Source organism: Tursiops truncatus, chromosome 14 (genome assembly GCF_011762595.2).
Source record: "Tursiops truncatus isolate mTurTru1 chromosome 14, mTurTru1.mat.Y, whole genome shotgun sequence".
Taxonomy (NCBI): Eukaryota; Metazoa; Chordata; class Mammalia; order Artiodactyla; family Delphinidae; genus Tursiops; species Tursiops truncatus.
The window spans coordinates 80,397,011-80,415,409 of NC_047047.1; the positions used below are offsets into that span (position 1 = coordinate 80,397,011).

At 50.8% G+C, this 18,399-nt stretch overlaps 1 protein-coding gene across 2 annotated transcripts in view; it reads right to left on the reverse strand.

Moving 5' to 3' along the window:
- Window positions 1-18,399, reverse strand: part of LPIN1 (lipin 1) — a 180,100-nt gene extending 161,701 nt beyond the window's left edge. The window contains exon 1 of one of the 2 annotated variants that reach the window (XM_073791576.1): window positions 18,206-18,399. In XM_073791576.1, coding sequence (XP_073647677.1) covers window positions 18,206-18,286 — 81 coding nt within the window. In that variant the 5' untranslated portion in view covers window positions 18,287-18,399. The remainder of the gene's footprint in view (window positions 1-18,205) is intronic. The other variant, XM_073791580.1, reaches the window with a different exon arrangement.

Consider the following 18,399-nt stretch of genomic DNA (forward strand, 5'->3'; position numbering starts at 1 on the left):
TCGAGCTAGGACGCAGCTCTGTTCTTGGGAACAAACACCTTTCTCTGGGCCAGAGGCTGGGTACCCAGAGACAGGGTGGAGGTCCCTGTTCTGAGGGGTCCCAGGTCCCCACCACCAATGCCTGCTAACCTGAGAACCAGGTAAAAGAGAGCATGATGACGGGGCAGGAACACAGGGAGAGTCACAGGGGAGTGACAGCCGAGCTCAGCTGTGAAGGTGGATGGGGGTCTCAAGGCCAAAAGGGGGAAAGAATCCCCGCAGCGGGGAAAGGGGCACAAGGGCGTCACAGCTCAGAGCAGCAGCCCCTGGTGGCCTGTGGCTTGATGCGGGGCCGGGAAGAGGCGCCCTGGGCCCAGGCCGAGCTGGCCGCGCTGCTGCGGATGAAGCTGCTTTGCGCCCGCCTCTCCTGCTCTGGCTGGAAGGCCCGCAGCCTGCCCCAGCCTGTGCATCAGGCCTTAGGGACTCAGCAGGCTGCCCCGCACCAGGGACGGAGTGCAGCCCCTCTTAACGCATCACCAACCTGCTCATCTCCCCCGCTGATCCACCCAGTCAACCATGAAATACGCTCTCCCTTTGTTTTGCCTGTTTATTGCCCATCAAAGCTCCTCTCTTCACCTGGTTCCCCTGCTGGCTGCTGCCCGTTTCCGCTTCCCTTTCCAGCAAATGCCTCTGAAGAGTCGTTCGTGCTTGTGTTCTTCAGGTGCATCTTCTTGTTCTCTCCTAAACCCGCGTCAGGGGCTCCCCGCCTCCCCCACTCTGTCACCAGAACTGTCCTCGTCAGGGTCACCAGTGGCATCCGGGTTGCTAAATCCCATCAACATTCTCAGTCCTTAATCATGTTTTTGATCCATCAGCAATGTTTGAGGGCTTCCCTGGTGGCGCAGTGGTTAAGACTCCGCCTGCCAGTGCAGGGGACACGGGTTCGAGCCCTGGTCCAGGAAGATCCCACGTGCCGCGGAGCAACTGAGCCTGTGTGCCACAACTACTGAGCCTGAGCTCTAGAGCCCACAAGCCACAACTACTGAGCCCGTGAGCCACAACTACTGAAGCCCGCGCGCCTAGAGCCCGTGCTCCGCAACAAGAAAAGCCACCGCAATGAGAAGCCCGCACGCAGCAATGAAGATCCAACGCAGCCAAAAATAAAATTAATTAATTAAAACAAAAAAAAAACCCAACGTTTGACACAATTTCTCACTCCCCCTTCCTTGAAACACTTCCTTCTCTGACCTCCAGGACACCAAAGGCCCTTGTCTTTTCTTCCTGCTCCAATGTTAGCTCTAGGTTTCCTGCAGGTCTCTCCTCCGCCCTCCAGGGACCACCTTGTCCCTCTTCTCGAGCTGACTGACTCTCTTGGTGACCTCATCGAGTCTCAGGGCTATAAATACCTACAGAAGGCTCGTGACTCCTGACTGTGTATCTCCAGCTCCAATTTCTCTCCAAAGTCCAGAATCATATACTCAGCTGCCTACTCGTTATCTCCAATTGTGAAATCTAGCAGAATTCTCCAACTCAGCACGTGCAGACCTCCACTGACCCCCATCCTGCTCTGCCTGTAGGTTCGCCCCCATCTTGGGTGATGACAGCTATAGACTTTCAGGGGCTTGGGCAACCTTCTCTGCTTCTCTCGCACCCATATCCAGTTCACCAGGAAATCCCGATGGCTCTGCCTTTGGGATGTGTCCAGGATCTGGTCACTTCTCTCCCCCTTCACTGCTCTCACCTTAGTTGGAACCCCCTTATCTGTCTTCTCAGTGGCCTCCTAGCTGGATTTCCTGCTTCTCTGATCCTACAAACTACTTTCCACACCGCAGGCCCAGACGTCAGAAGACATCACTGCTGTGCTCAACTCAGACCCGGCAATGGCCAAAATAAAAGCCAAAGTCCTCATAACATCCTGGAAAACCCTAAAAGCTCCCCCATCCACTCCAGCCCCGCCCCAACCCTGACCATCTCCTGATGCCCCACCCCCCTTGCACTCCATTTCAGCCTCTTCCTGGTCCCCAAAGGTTCCACCACAGGGTCCTTGCGCTAGTTATTCTCTCCACCAGGAACACGTTTTCCCCCAAATCAAATGACCAACTCCTTCATCTCCTTCAAGTCTTTGCTGAGACATCACGTTCTCCACAAGCCACGTTTGACGACAGTCTGCCTTTCCACCTCAGAATCTCTGATCCTTGTACTGTTTCATTTCTTTCCATCGCACTTTTAACCTCTAGTGCATTAGATAATTTACATATTTAGTATACTTACTGTTCATGGATTGCCCAGATGTGAACTCCATGAGAGCGAGGCTTTATTTTTTAGTTGTTTTGTTTGGGTTTTGGTCAGATATGTTCACTGATGCGTCCCAAGTTTCTAGCACGGTTCTTGGCATATAATAGGCTCTCAATAATTATTCTTGAGTGATGGAATTGAATTAATTATAGTCTCATGACTGCCTTGAACCTTGGTTTTAAGATGCTTATTTGATGGGCAGCAAAATCAAACAAATAAACCATATGATGTCACAGATGATGGGCTGTCATGGAGATTCACAGATGGTGAGAACATGATTGGAGAGTGGTACATAGAGCACTTCAACTGTAATAACCTTTTTTTATTTTTTAAAGGAGTAGTAGGGATACAGATGTTCATTATATTATTCTCCATAACTTTTATATCTATGAAAGATTTCATATATTTTTTTAAATAACAGATATTCAGCAAGTTAGCCGTAACTACTATGGGCTCAGTCCTATGCTAGGTATTGGGCTGGGGAGTAGGTGGGGAGCATGAAGAACGCTGGTCCTACCCCCCAAGACCTTGACACGTACAGTGAGACAACACAGTAACTTCCAGAACATACGAGGAAGACAGTCCAGGATTCATGGGCAGACGAGTGGTACTGACAATAGCACAGAAGTTCAGAGGGCCCAGGGCCCAGACCTTCACAAAGACGGGAAGTTGAGGTCAGCTCTGATGAGCCGTGGGAAGGAGAAAGGCTTCATGGAGAACAGGAGCTGTAGCAGTGCACTCTCGCAGGAAGCTCATGTGACAATAACAGAGCATCTGACCCTAGAAACATCTGTCAACCTCACCATAACTTTTGCATCCGTTCGCAGGGTCGCTTGTTCTATACAACCCACAAAGTCTTTTCTGTTTTGAGGATTCTATAATCCTGTGTGCCAAAATGACCAATTCACTCAATGCTAGGCACTGAGCGGGCAGAAATTTTTTAAAGGTATAGCTCTTGCCTCAAAGACTTCACAGTCTAATATGGGAGTCCGACATCAGTTCCCTTAACAACCTTGAGAAGAAGATACAATGAAGATGAGGAAACTGAGGCTCAGAGAGACGCCAAGGACAAAATACAAACCCGGCCTCCAGGAGCTCCCATTGCAGGGCTGGGTGCCCAGGTAAGCAAGAAGCCATTCTCGGTGACCTCTCACACTCTGATACGCCTCTGAGCCAGCCAGAGGGCTCTAGTTATGAAGGCAGTTTACGATCCTGCCGGCCTGGGGTGGAGTCTGCGAGTCTGCACTTCTGATTAGCGCTCAGGCGATGCAGATGCTGCCGCTGGTCTGAGGACCAACACAGGGCTCTCAGACTGCTGACCGGACCATTCAGCAGAGAGCCTGGACCACATTTAGATCAGCCTAGAATCTCTAGATCAGTGCTTCCCAAACCTGTCAGCACATCAGAGTCACGTGGGCAACTTGTTAATTCCAGCAATTTTTTTTTTTTTTTAATGCCAGCAATTTGATTCCATAGGGATGGCATTTAGGATTCTGTAGTCTTTAAACACACACACACACACACACACACACACACACAAGTTGCTCAGGGATTCTGGTGCATAGTCTTTTCCAAAAACGACTGTCCCAACTCACCTTCCCAAGACCCCAAGGACCAGCTCTCCCTGGCTCGTCAATGTCTCTGACTCTCTAGCTCCACCTGCTGGATCCATGTTGTCTGTCACAATGACCTCAAAGCTTCCTTCCATTCTCAGCTGGACTCAGCCGGAGAAAGCCTAGGGGGTATGATCTGTATAAGGAAGCCTGGCCCGCGACCCAAAAGAAGATGTCTCCCCCACTTTAGCTGGTCTCGATGCCTTCAATCTCTCAGGCTGCAATATAATCCCAAGGTCTCAGGGCCAGGATTCTATTTCCCTCTGTATCGTGGGGCTTACCCAAGGGTACAGAAGATGGACCTAGTAAGTGGCAGTAAAATTTAAATGAAAACTTTGAACTAAATCCTGCCCTTTCTTCTATTTTTATCAAAGGAAAACATCTGGAGAAGAGCAATTTAAATGAGTTTCCTCCTGTGGTTTTCCTCTGGGACACAAAGTGGACAACACCAGAGCCCTGGGTGTCTCGGAGGAAAGGAGAGGAGGGGATATGGGAGAAGGAAAGGGGGTGAGGGCCTGTGCAGGGCACTGGCTGTTTGCTAAGCACTTTACAAACACTACGACTTGGGATCTAAACCTGCTTGCTCAGCAGAATCAACTGGAAAATTCACTAACAGTCCTTCTTCCAGGCCCACTCTAACCCGCTGAATCGAAATCTCTAGCAGGAGAACCCAGGACCTTCTCAAAGCTCCCAGGTCATTCTGGTATTTAGGAAGCATGTATTACATCATTTAACCCTCACAGCAATCCTGGCAGGAGTAATAGGCTATGACTTTTTACTTTGAATATGCCGGTGTTTCCTTAGGATACATAGTGAGTCAATGTTCCCAGCAAAGGCATGTTCACCATGCAGACTTTACCCTGCCTGCCCCCAAGTGAGTCATTCTTAGTGCTAAAAAGCCAGGGGCGTGAACAGCCTGGCAGCCACCAGAATCCACAAAAAATAAGCCTGGCAAAGAAAATGCTTTCTTTTTCATAGAATACTTAGGTTGGCAGATCAGAAGAATATCATACGCGCGCGCGCGCACACACACACACACACACACACACACACACACACACACAAAGGTATTAAAGGTCTGACCAAGGCATTTGATAAAATCTTTCATGATGCCCCTAAAAGATAGGTTGGATAATTTGGGTTAGGTAATATAGTAATAAGTACAGCTAGTTAAACTAACATTCTTGAGGAACGTGAAAAGGAAAGCAAGTAAGTCAGATTTCCAGATGTAACAAAATCAGTACATTGGATAACAATTAAAGCACCAAAGGACTCTGACAGGTCTAAAGCCAATGAAATGCCGTTTAAGACAGATAAACTAAGGCTCAAAAAGTCAGTTGTGTAACTAGTAGATAGGGAAGGCTTAGCTATCAGCAGTTAGCTCTGAATGCTTTGATCTTAGAAAACAGTAAGAGACATATAAGATCTAGAACAAGGAGACGGGGGCCACTGTACATTGCACTGGTCAGATAAAACTTTAAGAAGAACACTAGCAAACTAGGGTCTTCCCAAAGAGTCCAAGTGGGTGTCAACAGAATCAGAAATCATGTCTCACAACAAAGAGCCAGTGGAAGGAACTGAGTATATCTAGTCTGGAGAAGAAAAGATGAAGCAGGGTCGTGAACGCTGTCTACATACCTTGGAAAAAAGACATAGTCACTAAAAAAAATATATATATATATATATAATATAAATAATATAAAAATATTATACACCATATATTTATCATAAAATTTATTATATTTTATTATGTATTTATATATTTTATTTATCATAAAATTATTATATTTATTAATATATTATTATATATAAATAATATATTATTTATATTATATATAAATAATATATTATATATTATATATAAATAATATATTATTTATATATAATATAAATAATATATAAAATATTATACATCATATATTTATATTTTATATATATCATATATTTATATATTTATTATACTTAAACCGATATATTTAATGCACAAATACATCTTAAATATATTTATAATTAAATAAATATAGATATATTTAATATTTTGTTAAATATATTTTTATTTATCTTTGTTACCTATATTGATTTTATTAATACAGCTGACCCTTGAACAATGCAGGGCTTAGGGGCACTGACCCCCGTGCTGTCGAAAACTCGCATAGAATTTTGCAGCTGGCCTTTTGCGTCTGCGGTTCTGCATCTGCGGTTCTGCATGGGCAGATTCAGCCAACCGAGGATCACATCGTAGTATGTATTTATTGAAAAAACCCTCACATAAGTGGACCCGCAGAGTTCAAACCTGTCTTGTTCAAGGGTTAACTATATATGTTTTAATAATAAGATTCAATTTATTAAATATACATAAAAGACTGATTCTGGGTAGCACAGGAGGTCCAGCTGGAGGCAAGGGTTAACCTTACAAAAAGGTGAATGTTGGGCTTCCCTGGTGGCACAGTGGTTGAGAGTCCGCCTGCCGATGCAGGGGACACGGGTTCGTGCCCCGGTCCGGGAGGATCCCACATGCCGCGGAGCGGCTGGGCCCGTGAGTCATGGCTGCTGAGCCTGCTCGTCCGGAGCCTGTGCTCCGCAACGGGAGAGGCCACAACAGTGAGAGGCCCGCGTACCACAAGAAAAAAAAAAAAAAAAAAAGGTGAATGTTGTTTCCTAAATGCTGGCCTGCAGTTAAGCTGCCCCACCTCCCACTTCCATTCTCGGAATTGCTTCTCTCCCCCAGATCCTGTCAGGTGCTGGGAAACCAGAGAAACACAGCAGAGTTTCTGTCCTCAAGAAGCTCACCATCCAGTAGGGAAACAAGGCTGCAGAACTAACTGATACAATGAAGTCAGCTCTAGACTGATGGATACGAAGTACAACCAGCACCAGAGGAAGGTGGAATTCATTTGCTCTCCAAGAGTAGACAAGAAGATTCACTAAGAAAGTGACCCAGGAATTGGGTTTTGAAGGGCAAGTAAGAGCTCGCTGAACAAAGAGGGAGGGAGGGAACTTCGTGAACAGGGGGCAGAAGCGTGGAGGGGGTGGATTTGGGGAAAACTTGAGAGCTCAGCGTGACCAGAATTGTGTTTCTATGCCTGGATCACCGGGGAACTTCTAAGAAAACAGAGACACGGGGAGCTAAACCCCACAGATTCTGATTCTGTATTATTTGGAAACCCCGTGAGTCTGATGTCCAGGACTGGTAGTGACCACAGGAGTCCCATGAGGCCAGCTGTGAGTGTAAGACTAGATTAGGTGGCAGCCAGCAAGGCCCCCCCCTTCCCATCTAACATTCGAGAAGCCCATATACCAAGAAGTGTTCTCTCTCAACCAAAAAAATCTCCCGGGGGGGAGCCACGGAGAACAGTGTCTCTCCTGCTAACCCCACCTCCGCTGCTCCGCCGCCAGGTCACCCCAGGAAGAGGCAAGGAGCAACGGGGCCAGTTGAAAAATGACCGTCATTCAAGTGAGACGGTCCCTGCTGGAGAGTCAAATCTCTAACCCTGAGCAACAGGGCTGAGCAGAGACGTGAAGCTGGGAGACTGGCTCCCGTGAAAGAGCTCATTCCTGCGAAAGCTTCCAGAGAAAAACAGCAAGGCAGCATTTCCGGTGGAGAGGGCAGGTCTTTAGAAGCAGGAATAATGGTTTCACCGCTAGTTGTGAGACCTCAGGCCACTTACGTAATCTCTCTAAGCGCCTCTGTGTGTAAAGGAGGCTAAAATCCACTCACGTGGTACTTATGAAGATTGATAAGACAAAAAGAAAAATGCTTCATCGGGTGCCTAGCATGCAGAAAGCACTCAGTAAACAGCAACAACAATAATAAACCTGGACATGTATCAATCTGAAAGCACTTTAAATTATCCGTAAATTGCGAATAACTCATATGTTTGCAAAAACACTACTCTACCAGGTGGCCGCTCAGTGTTCAGCCTGTAAGACTTACTGTTCTTTCTCTTTCCATCTGGTGACCTCTTACCTGTTTGGCATTTCTAATTGGACAACACCTAGAAACTTGAGCCCATCTTGCTTCACCTTTAAACGTGAAGTGTCCGCCAAATGTCTATTAATAAACTAAGTTTCTGCCTGGGTCAAATCAGGGGAAGTCACTAGCTAGCCCAAGTCCCCATTTCCTTTATCTTGAACTCCTTTGAAGTTCACATCACCTTAGATAAAAATAATTCACTCAAGAATTTCAACACAACTCTCTAATTGTTGGCCAAAATGTTTTGTATATTGATTCAATTTTCATTTGTCCCGCACTTGCATGGAGCAGAGGGGACATGGTCCCTCCCCAGGTATGCCCTGTCCTGGGTCCCAGTGTCACAGCGCCCTCTAGAGGGCATTTCTGGGCCAGGACACCGAACGACAGCAGTTAGATGCTCCCTACGAAGGGCTGCACGTTTACGGAGTAAAGGAGGAACGTGCAGGGCCCGCTGGATGTAACAGGACATGGAAACAGGGTCCCCCAGCTATGGCTCCACAGAAGGGCTCAGCGCACCCATCTGAAGTCCAGAGACTGTCACTCCATTTTGCTCCCTGAAGAATTCTAGGCTGTGATTCCAAGATGGTCCACTTGGACGGACCACAGGAGGTCACCTCCCTCTCCAGGGACTTCAGAGTATGCTGCATGGAGCCCTGGGTGACGGTGAAGAGAGCGAGGGTAGGGACAAGGTGGTGGCTGATGTGGGCGCTTGAGAAGGGAGGGCACCAAACTTGCCATCTTGGCATTTCACAAGTTGCCCCGTTTTTACTTCATTTACAGGGAGGGATCTGCAGATATTTTCATTGATAGCAAGGGTTTCGTATCGGGGAATGCAAGTGCTGAAAAGCGTGGTCAGGCCCAACTCCCCGGGCCACAGCTGGCACACAGGCCCCCTCTGGAGCGCAGAGTGCAGAAAGAGCACCCCTTTGTTTGAAGAGATTTCAAAAAGGTGCCCCTTCCTCCCGACTGTCACAGCCACCCTCAGTCCCAGAGTCCAGCAGGCTTGGTGAGCGGACTGCAGGTTGGCTTTCTGCCCCCGGTTGCCCTTGAGCCAGCACTCTGTGCGGACCGCAACTGCAGGACCCTACATGGCGGCCCTGCCGCACCCTCATCCTACAAAGGCACCTGATAAGGCTTGAGGAATAGTGAGCTTAGCTCTGCAGAGTGGGCACTCCTGTGCCTGTAGCTACACAGACAGGGTCTCCTGTGGTCTGCAGACGGCTCTATGGGGGCGGAGGCACGGCTCCAAAGTGACAGCAGGCCTGCTCAAAGCCACACTGTGGCTTAGAACCTAGACCTCCAGACATTCAAATTCTTTGTGTTCCCCTCCTACTGAGAGAGACTCTCATTCTCTTCATCCTGGTGACAATAAACTCTTCAAAAGTTCAGAGGCGCCCCTCTTGCCCCCCCCCCCGCCCCCGTGCTGTCCCCGCTGAAGGAGATGTCACATTCTTCAGCCCCTCCCCCCAGACTACAGACCAACCAACTAGGAGTGTCACATTCCCAGAACGTCCTGCTTTCCTGTCAATCCTGATAAATTAAGAAGACATTAGGTATTTTTATTCCAAACTTTTGCTTATTGTTTGCTTATATCCTTTAACAAATCCAAAAAGGATCTAAGCAGCTTGGGAAAAAAACTCAAGTAATCAAACTGTTGAAAACTACCGTCAAAAGCCATGCAATGGAGCAGGATTTAGAATTAGGGGAGGAAGTGGAGAGATTATTCCTGGAATCTAGTCTCAGAGCAATCCCGCAACTGGGCACTTAGAAAGGCTCAGCCCCCAGGGCATCCAGGGCGGAGGGGGAAGATGAGAAACAGGGCTCTTGTCTGACAGAAGGACTCATGTCGATTCATCACCGTTAGACTGCAACCCAACCATACACCCTGCAAGGAATGCATCTATGGCACCTCCCACAGGACAGATAACAACAGAAGCTAGCGTCCGACCACCAGGGCCTCAAGAGCAGGCATCTTCCAGATCACTCGCGTGGGATGGGTATGATCTTTCTGGTGAGCATACGCTCTGCTCACAGCGCCCAGGTGGTGGCCATCCACCCCAGTCCTGTGCCTTTAAACCAGGCCAGCTCACCCCCAAAACACGCCACACAGCCTCTGTCCAGCAGCCAATATCCACTAACTTCAGACATTCCAGAATACCTCACCTGGGCGAGACCCTCTGGTACCACCCTTTCCTATGAGCCGTCTCCTTTCCCAGAGTCTTTCCTTCCTGACATTCTGGTATTTGCCCCCCATTTCACCCTTGGGCCTAACTACAGAGCAACCTCGGAGATTTCTTGTTTTTTCTTTTTTTTGGGGGGCTGTGTCGCGTGGCTCGCAGGGATCGTTGTTCCCCGACCAGGGATCGAACGCGCGCCCCCTGCAGTGGAAGCACAGAGTCTGAACCGCTGGACCGCCAGGGAAGTCCCTACAGAGCCATCTCTCAATTGCTTCTAGGGCCCACCTACTCCCTGGTTCCTTCCTCTCCAAGTGCGTCCCATCCACCCAGGGCAGGGCTGTGGGTGATCACACAGTAAGTGCTAGCAGTGCGTAAATGAAGACCAGACCAGGCAAAAGCTCGCCATCAAGTGATAAAGACCTGGGCGTTCTCACTTTGTCATTTCATTCATTCACCTGTTCCTTCAACAAATGCCAAGCACTTGCTGTGTGCCAGGGACCAGTCTTGGAACAATTACAATGAAAGACCGTGTGTGCCAAGTTCCAAAAAGAGGATGGGGCTTGAGGATGGAGACATCACTGGCAGCTGGGGTTTCCAGGCAAAGGCTGCACTTGGACAAGGCCTTGAAGGATCAGTGGACGACTGACGGTAGCAACCCCTCCCCCAGGTTCCCTACTAGGGGAGTGCTCAACTCTCACCTTCTCAGGGAGATCTGCCCTGACCTCTCCATCTGAAAGCTCGTCATCCTCCCATCTCATGCTCCCTACTTTACTTTATACCCCCGTTCTCCATCTGGCATATAGTTTCCTTTTTATTTGCTCATTCTTTTCTCCTCCACCTAGAATGTAAGCTCTAGCGGGGCAGGGATATTCGGCCCTTTTATCTGCTGCTTCATCTCCAGTGCCTAGAAAGATGTCTGCTACATAATAGAAACTTAATGAGTATTTATTACTAGAATGAATAAATGAATAAAGAGACAGTAATCTTTTATTACTTTTGTTTGGAGGAGCACGGGTGATTAGTGACATAGAACTGTCAACTCTTTATCTTAAGAAAGGAAGGAAGGAAGGAAGGAAGGAAGGAAGGAAGGAAGGAAGGTACCTACTATAATAATCATTTCATAAAGGAAAGATACTTTAACCTCCCCAAAGTGGGAAGTGCATTCTCTCAGGATAAACAGTAGTCTTTCCCAAGAAAAGGTCACGTCAACGCATACGTCACACAACATTGCCCTAGTCTGTATTTCCACTGTGAATCACTGAAGCCTTTGGCACCATCAGCCGTTCATCTCCAACACCTCCCAACCCTCCAGCTCTGGGTCACAGTGCTTCTTCCTTGAAAAAAAGACAAGATGTCCACATGCCCCTGGCTGGCCCATGCTCCCCAGACGTGCCTGCTCACGTGGGGATCATTCTTGACACTGAAAAAGGGTGGGTTTCCAGCTCCAGAAGCCAGCCCAGATCCAGGGCCACCCCCTGGATCAGAGAGAACCAGCATGACACCAGCCTGTGGTTCACGAACTTTACAGTTCACGTTGAATTTTCAGTGAAGTTATACTTTTCCCACAGTTCCTTCTACTGCCTTTTTCATGCAGCTGCTAAGAGAAAAATAAAATAAGGCCCTACAAACCTCACCCCATTTACCTTCACAGTAAGCTAGCCAAGGCGGTGTATTAGCCCCGTTGTAAAGATGAAGAGCCCGAGGATCAGAGAGGCTAAGAGCAAGTTGGCAGAGGCGGGAAAAGGGGAGGCACTGCAGGTGCAGGGGCGGCCCCGCCTCCGCCTTCTCTCCTCTGCGGAGTCCGGGGGTGAGGGTCAGGGGCCAGGAAGTGCGCACCTGCAGCTCTCCAAATCAAAAGCTGCCCCAGGCCTCTTTTCTCTCTTTCTCCCTTCTCAGCCCCCCTTCCCAGCCCTCAGGTTCAGCTCCAGGCCCACCTGCCACAAAAAGCCAACTTCCCAAGCGGCCTCACTACAAGGGTTTCCATCTCTGAACCTGACCATCCTCAGGCTCCAGACCTCACCGTTCAAAGCATAACTCGCCAGCTTTCTGCCACATGATCTGGCTGGCTATCGTTTCAGTTCGAGAGCACGTGCCCTTCTTCTGCAGCCCCGCAGGGTCTAGAGCAGGCAGAGCGGATACCCACGAGTTCAACTGCATCTCTAGGGAGCCCTACAGTTTGCGAAGTGCTTCAACTCACATAACTCATCTGAGCCTCCCAGCACCAGGCAGAGAAACTGAGCCTCTCAGAGACATGACCTTGTCCAAGGTCAGATAACTAGTCATTTGGAAAGCTGGGTCCACAGCTCTAGGGCACCTCGGCATTTTGCTTCTCAATAGCACGTATACACGTACAACAAAACTCAGTGTTGGCAAAGAGAGGAGCCCTCATCATGTTCATACTTTTAATGTAAATGCATTCAATTAATTATACTTTGGCAAAATAGAGAGGGGGAGAACAAAAAATAATATGTTCAACCGTGCATGACAATTTCTCATGCTGTTTTCCAGAGAGGAATGGGATAGAAGATGCAGATCTGCTCTTTCCTCACTGTCTCACTTCCCAGGAGGATCTTAGGGGGCGAACATCGCACATCACGTGAGTATAGCGTTCCAGGAGAGAGGTCACCTGGTGACAAAAAGGCCAATCATGCAAGGCTTAAGAGAGGGAATGGAAATCTGCTTTAAGGCTGCGGGAAACAGGGCCTGTGCTGGATTTAATAAGAACCAGCACTCGTTACGTGCATACTAAGTGCTTTATGGCTTTTAACTCATTGAGTTCTCACAAAATCCTTTTTGCACACAAGGAAAGGCGTCTACGAAAGGTCAGTCACCAGCTAGCAAGGCGGAGAGCTGGGCGTTGAGCCCCAGCAGAGAAGCTATTTAATCTATTCCCTTAGTTTTTCTGCTAACATGGCAAGGCATGGTGTCTGCAGGGGTCAGCATCGGCAGGGAACTGGACCCCACACAATATCTGTCCCTTGCACTAACGCTACATCCTAATCTTTGCATGAAACACAGCGCTACCGCACAAAGCCCTCCACCCGCTCTAGCCCTGACCGGAGGGGTGGGGGAGATGACTAGGACCCCTAAGTGGCAGTGAGAAAAGACCTTTGGGAACAAGCTGCGGGTGAGCGGATGGCCCCAAAGCCAGGCACAGGTGTGGACTGACAGGTGTGGGCCAGGTAGAGAGATGAGCCCATTCCAGAGCCAAAGGCTACAAGTAATTACATCAGGACAATAGGTGTAAATCCGACTGACCCAGGCAGAGGCAGCCGTGTTAGGAGGGGTGGCGATGCCAAGATGGAGACACCCTCACTTCGCTTGGAGCTCACCGCTCAACGGGAGAGAAGAGGCTGTAAATACTATGAGAACAGAACAGGCGGTGGGGGAGGGGTGCCAGCTGGAGTCCGAGTTTAAAGGCAGGGTCCCCTGCGCTCCAATTCCATAAAGGGAAACAAAATCTCTTTCCATCAGAAACATCCAGAACATGAAGCCGAGAAAATTGACGCGTTACTTGACATGAGGGAGGGGGCCCTCAACCTTAAACACTAACTGAAATGTTACAGAGATGGTGGCATGGGAGCCGGGCCTTAAAGGATGAGTAGGTCTGGGATCAGTTGAGAAGGAAGGAACCGCATCTCTCTCTGGGCAAGATGCAGAATGTATTCCAACAACAGTTTGCTGCTGGGAATTCCCTGGTGGTCCAGTGGTTAGGACTCCGCACTTTCACTGCCCGAGGGGCTGGGTTCAATCCCTGGCAGGGGAGCAAAATCCTGCAAACCACACGGCACGGCCAAATAAATAAAGCAGTTTGACGCAAGGAGTTAAATCACAAACAAACGCAATGGTGAGGAATTCAAATTGGACCCAGTAATCACTGATTTTGCTGCATTGAGTTTCCGTGTTCATCCTAAGTTTCTGACCCCACTTAAAGTTCCATCTGCCTCATGGTTGCATTAGGAGGCCGTGGTGGTTCTCCTGTGTGTAGTGGCAGAGTACTGCCTCCAGGAGGCGCTCCAGTCCTCCCCTGTGACTTCACTTGAAGGGGGATCGGGTGGGCCCAGGACACCGAGAGAAGGAGCAAAGAAGCCAAAGCTCTACTTCCCGGAGAGCGAGGGTGCGTGGGGACGGCTTCCTAGTTTTTCTGTCTCCGCCTCCCCATGCACACACACCCAGGGGGCTGGCGGTTCCAGGCTGATCCCAGACAGTAGCCTCTTGGGAGCCTCCCTGGACCAGGTGGGCAAACAGGTGTTTCAAGTCGGCTGCGGGTCTAGGGAGAGGTGGACCTTTTCCCTGAGTCTGCCTTTCCATGCCCTCACCACAGTCAGGGGTGCAGGCCCCCGAGGTCCCTGAAGAAAGGAGTCCAGGAGGGTATCATCTGGCTTCTGTCTAGGTTTCCGGTCAGCTTTCCCAAAGGAATTTAGGTAGCAAACATGTGCTCTGAGCAGTTGAGGCCCAAATTCCAGCCCCTGCCCAAGTCTCAGGGGCTGGAGGTGGCAGAATGGGTCTGGGGTCCTGACGGCCACCTCCCTGGAGACCCAGCTAACACGACTGGCTCAGCGCCTCTGACGAAAGGCACTCGCTGTGCAGCACAAGGTCACGGTAGGAGAAACAGAGCCAAGAGCAGGAAGGTGAGGCCAGCTTTTGAGAGGCCTTGAATGCTGAGCCAAAATGTCTGGACAAAGACTCCCTCAGAATTCTCTGCATCAGTGGACACAGGGGTCTGGATTTGTGCCTTTCCTCCTGACAGTGCTAAGACCCACGGGCCAAGTGTGAAGGATTTGATTTCTCTTCACTGTGATATTCACAGTCCAACCTGTAACAAGCTATCGTTTCTTCGGGTTTAGGTGCTATTATGAATAATAGCTACCACTTACCCAATACCTGTGAGTATTATATTATTAGGTATCGTAAGCCCCATTTTACAGATGAGAAGACTAAGGCTCCAGTTAATCAAAACTTGTAAGTGGCAAAACTAGCGCTCGCGCCCCATGGCTCCCGCCTCCCCCACCCCCAGAGTCACGCTGGGTCCCGCATATTTGGCCTGTGACTGTGTGCCTTCTTTCACAGGCTGGGTGCCTGACCAAGATGAACGTCACCATGCACGCCCCAGCTAAGGAGAAATAAAACCCCAAATGGCCTGAGGAACAAAACCTTCAGACTTAGCTTTAGGGGAACGCCCTGTGCTCGCAAAGCCCAGCCTTCACTCAGGCTGAACCCTTGGCTCAGAAGACTCCACCCACCGTGTGCTCTGTTTATTGAAATCCTACCCTTCACCGAGGCCTGGTTCCAATGTCAGCTTCTCAGAGACGCCTTCTCCAGCCCTGCCAGTAGGAATTCCTCCTGATCTGTGTCCCCATGAACTTGGCAGCTGGCTCGGTGCAGACCCACCCACTCAAATTCCGCCTGGACCTCTTGCGGGTAGAGACTAGGTCTCACCCATCTCTGTGCCCCCTGGGGCTCTGCCCACGCTCAGGGCCTGGAGATCACGCCCACAGTGTCTGGGAAGGGTCGTGGCCAATGTTCAGGTAGCTGGTGCCAACTTCACAGGTGCCTCCGAGGGCTCAGCTGCCAGCTGCCCTTTCCCAGCCCCAGGAATGAAGGTGCCCCACGGTGGCCGAGCCACTTTTCCCCTTCCCGCAAGCAGCCAGCCCAGCCTGGGCTCCTGGCCACAGCAGCTGTGGCTCCCACCTCTCCCATCCTGCTTGGCCAGCTCTCTTGCAGCCTCCTCCTAAGCGTTCCTGCATGGCAGTCTGTCCATCTGGGCATCTGCCTTCATTTCTTGCTTTGTGTTCCAGTTCTGCTTTGCTGAAGCCCAACTCTGGACCTGGCCCTCCTTTGTCCTCCCAGGGCTGGACCCAGCCCCCAGCAGTGGAAGGAGGCCAGCTCTCTCACTGGAGCCCAGTTAGGCTCCCAGGATCCCCGCCCTGCAGACACCCTTCAGCACAGCAGGTCAGAATCTCCCAGACATGGGCATCGGCCCGAGCCAAGCCCAAGTTCCTGGGCACTTTGAGACCCCGCGCCCAGGGGTGGACACCCCGCAGGAGCCAGAGGGTCCAGCAACCCACCCACCCTTCCCCCGCTCCTGCCACGGATGCCTGCCTCTCCCAGGCAGGACAGTCACAGGCGCCACGCAGCGGGGGTCCAGGCCACAGTGGGACAGCCAAGGGGCCTTTGAGGATTTTAGAACCAAGCACACAGGGAGGTGTAAGGGTTGAAATAAAAAGGGACCAGAGGCTTTGAAATCCTTTCTGCGGCTCAACTACAATGAGCCTTCAGGGAAATGAAGCGCGACCTCTGTTTACAAAGTTCCCAGACTACTTCCCGAGGGGTGAGATGATTGGCATTTTACTACCTTATTTACACTTTGCTGTAGATTCTAAATCTTCTGTAATAAACATACTTTTATAACCAGGAAAAATAACTGATAATCCAAAGACACAAGCAGAAAGTAGATATCGTCAGAGCTTCCTCGGATCACAGCGGCCTTGGGTACCAGGGATGACAGACAGGCGGGCCTGCCGTCCTGTCTCCGTCCTCCGCCGGCCCCCAAGCTGCGGCGGGCAAGTCCCAACTTCAAAGCCTCAGTGTGCTCGGCTGTCAAATGGGAATGACAGTGTCAGCCTGGGCTGCACAAGAGAGATACCCACGATAATAAAACTTGCATCCCAGGGCCAGGGAGACTCGGTCCCAGAGTGGGCCTGGGAGAGGTTTCTGGGAGCGCTCCCCTCGCGGGAGAAGTAGGGGCGCTTCTCAGGCAGCACGGGGCTGCTCTGTCCAAGAGAGATATTCCAGGAATGGAAATGAGACACAGCATCTTAATCCCCAACTAACCACAAAACCGTCCCTTTAGCCCGAGCGTGGGTGCCCCTGATCTGCACAGTGCTGCTGGGGGAGGCCCCATTCCTGTCCTCAGCCTGCAGAGGGAGGCTTGTTGACCAGTCTCCTCTGCAAGCATCTGTCCACCCAGGAAACACCGGCCCAAAGGGCCAGGCGGCAAATGGTGAGAGCAGAATCCAGACACTCTTTCTCTCTCGGGCCCCCGGCCCCGGCCCCCGGCATTTTGACCTGAGCACCAACAGCAAGGCCCCTCGCCCCCACAGGGAAAGGAGCCGCGCTGCGGGGGGAACGTGCCTGAAGTGCAAGCGACAGGCGCTTTGGGGAACCGGCAGCCGGCAGCCGGGAGGCTCTGTCTGCCCCGCGCACGCCACACCCTCACCCTCTTCTCCGTAGGGAGCAGAAGGCCCCAGGCTCTCTCTGCCTGCAGGACGTGTGGAATCCTCCAGTGCCGGCCCAGCCTCTGCAGCTGAGGAACATCACAGGTGTCCTAGATGCCGTTCGGGGTGGGAGATTAACACCCTGGCTTCACTGCAGCCAAACCTCCAGCCTTCGGAAGAAAGGACAAGGCCTGACTCTAGCCCAGGCTCTGTCCTCGGTCCCCACTTCCACTTGGGGTTATCTGAACACCCAGAAGAAAGGACAAGGCCTGACTCTAGCCCAGGCTCCGTCCTCGGTCCCCACTTCCACTTGGGGTTATCTGAACACCCAGAAGAAAGGACAAGGCCTGACTCTAGCCCAGGCTCCGTCCTCGGTCCCCACTTCCACTTGGGGTTATCTGAGCACCCTCTGCTCTTGCTTTGGGGCTTTAAATGAAAATAACTACCTTTGAACAAAGCCTTGGCATCTAGGATGGGATCCAGAAAAGGCAGGACGGTGCAGCCACCGGCCTTGGAGTCCAGGGGCACTCACAGCACACACGTCACACTCTCTGAGACAACTATGCTTAAATGACTGTGTCGGTCCAGTAACTTCAACACTCAGGGCCTCCCTCCTCTCCTGCATGCAGACACAGACGAAAACAAGAGGTCCCAGCACTGTGCCTGGCGAGCAGGAGCCCTCAAATTACGCCCCATCTTGAGGCTCAAAGCAATCGCTATTTCTCTCCATCCAAGGCAAAGAAAAAAGCCTTCACTTCTTGAATAAGTTCTAAACCCTCTTCTATAAATGCAGCCTCCATAGCAGGGGCCCGTGGGCAGCAGCTGGTCCTGTCACTCATTTGAAGAAGTAGGAATGCACAAATCCCCAATGAGACCCGCAGGTCCCATCAGCGCTCCTCAGCTCGGGGAGGAGGGGGTGTGGTTTGCAAGTGGCCACGCCCTGGCCCTTACCCATGACCAAGGTGAGTCCGGGGGGCTCTTGCCCTGTGAGGGCTCCCAGGTGGAGCGGCAGGCGCGGTCCTGTTCCTCCATGGCCGGGCCCGAGGGATGCCAGCCACCTCCTCACCCAGTGCCCGGAGAGCAGTGTCTGCAGCGGCTAATTTCAGGAGCTGGGAGGCTGGGCTGGCGACACTGAGCCCAGAGCA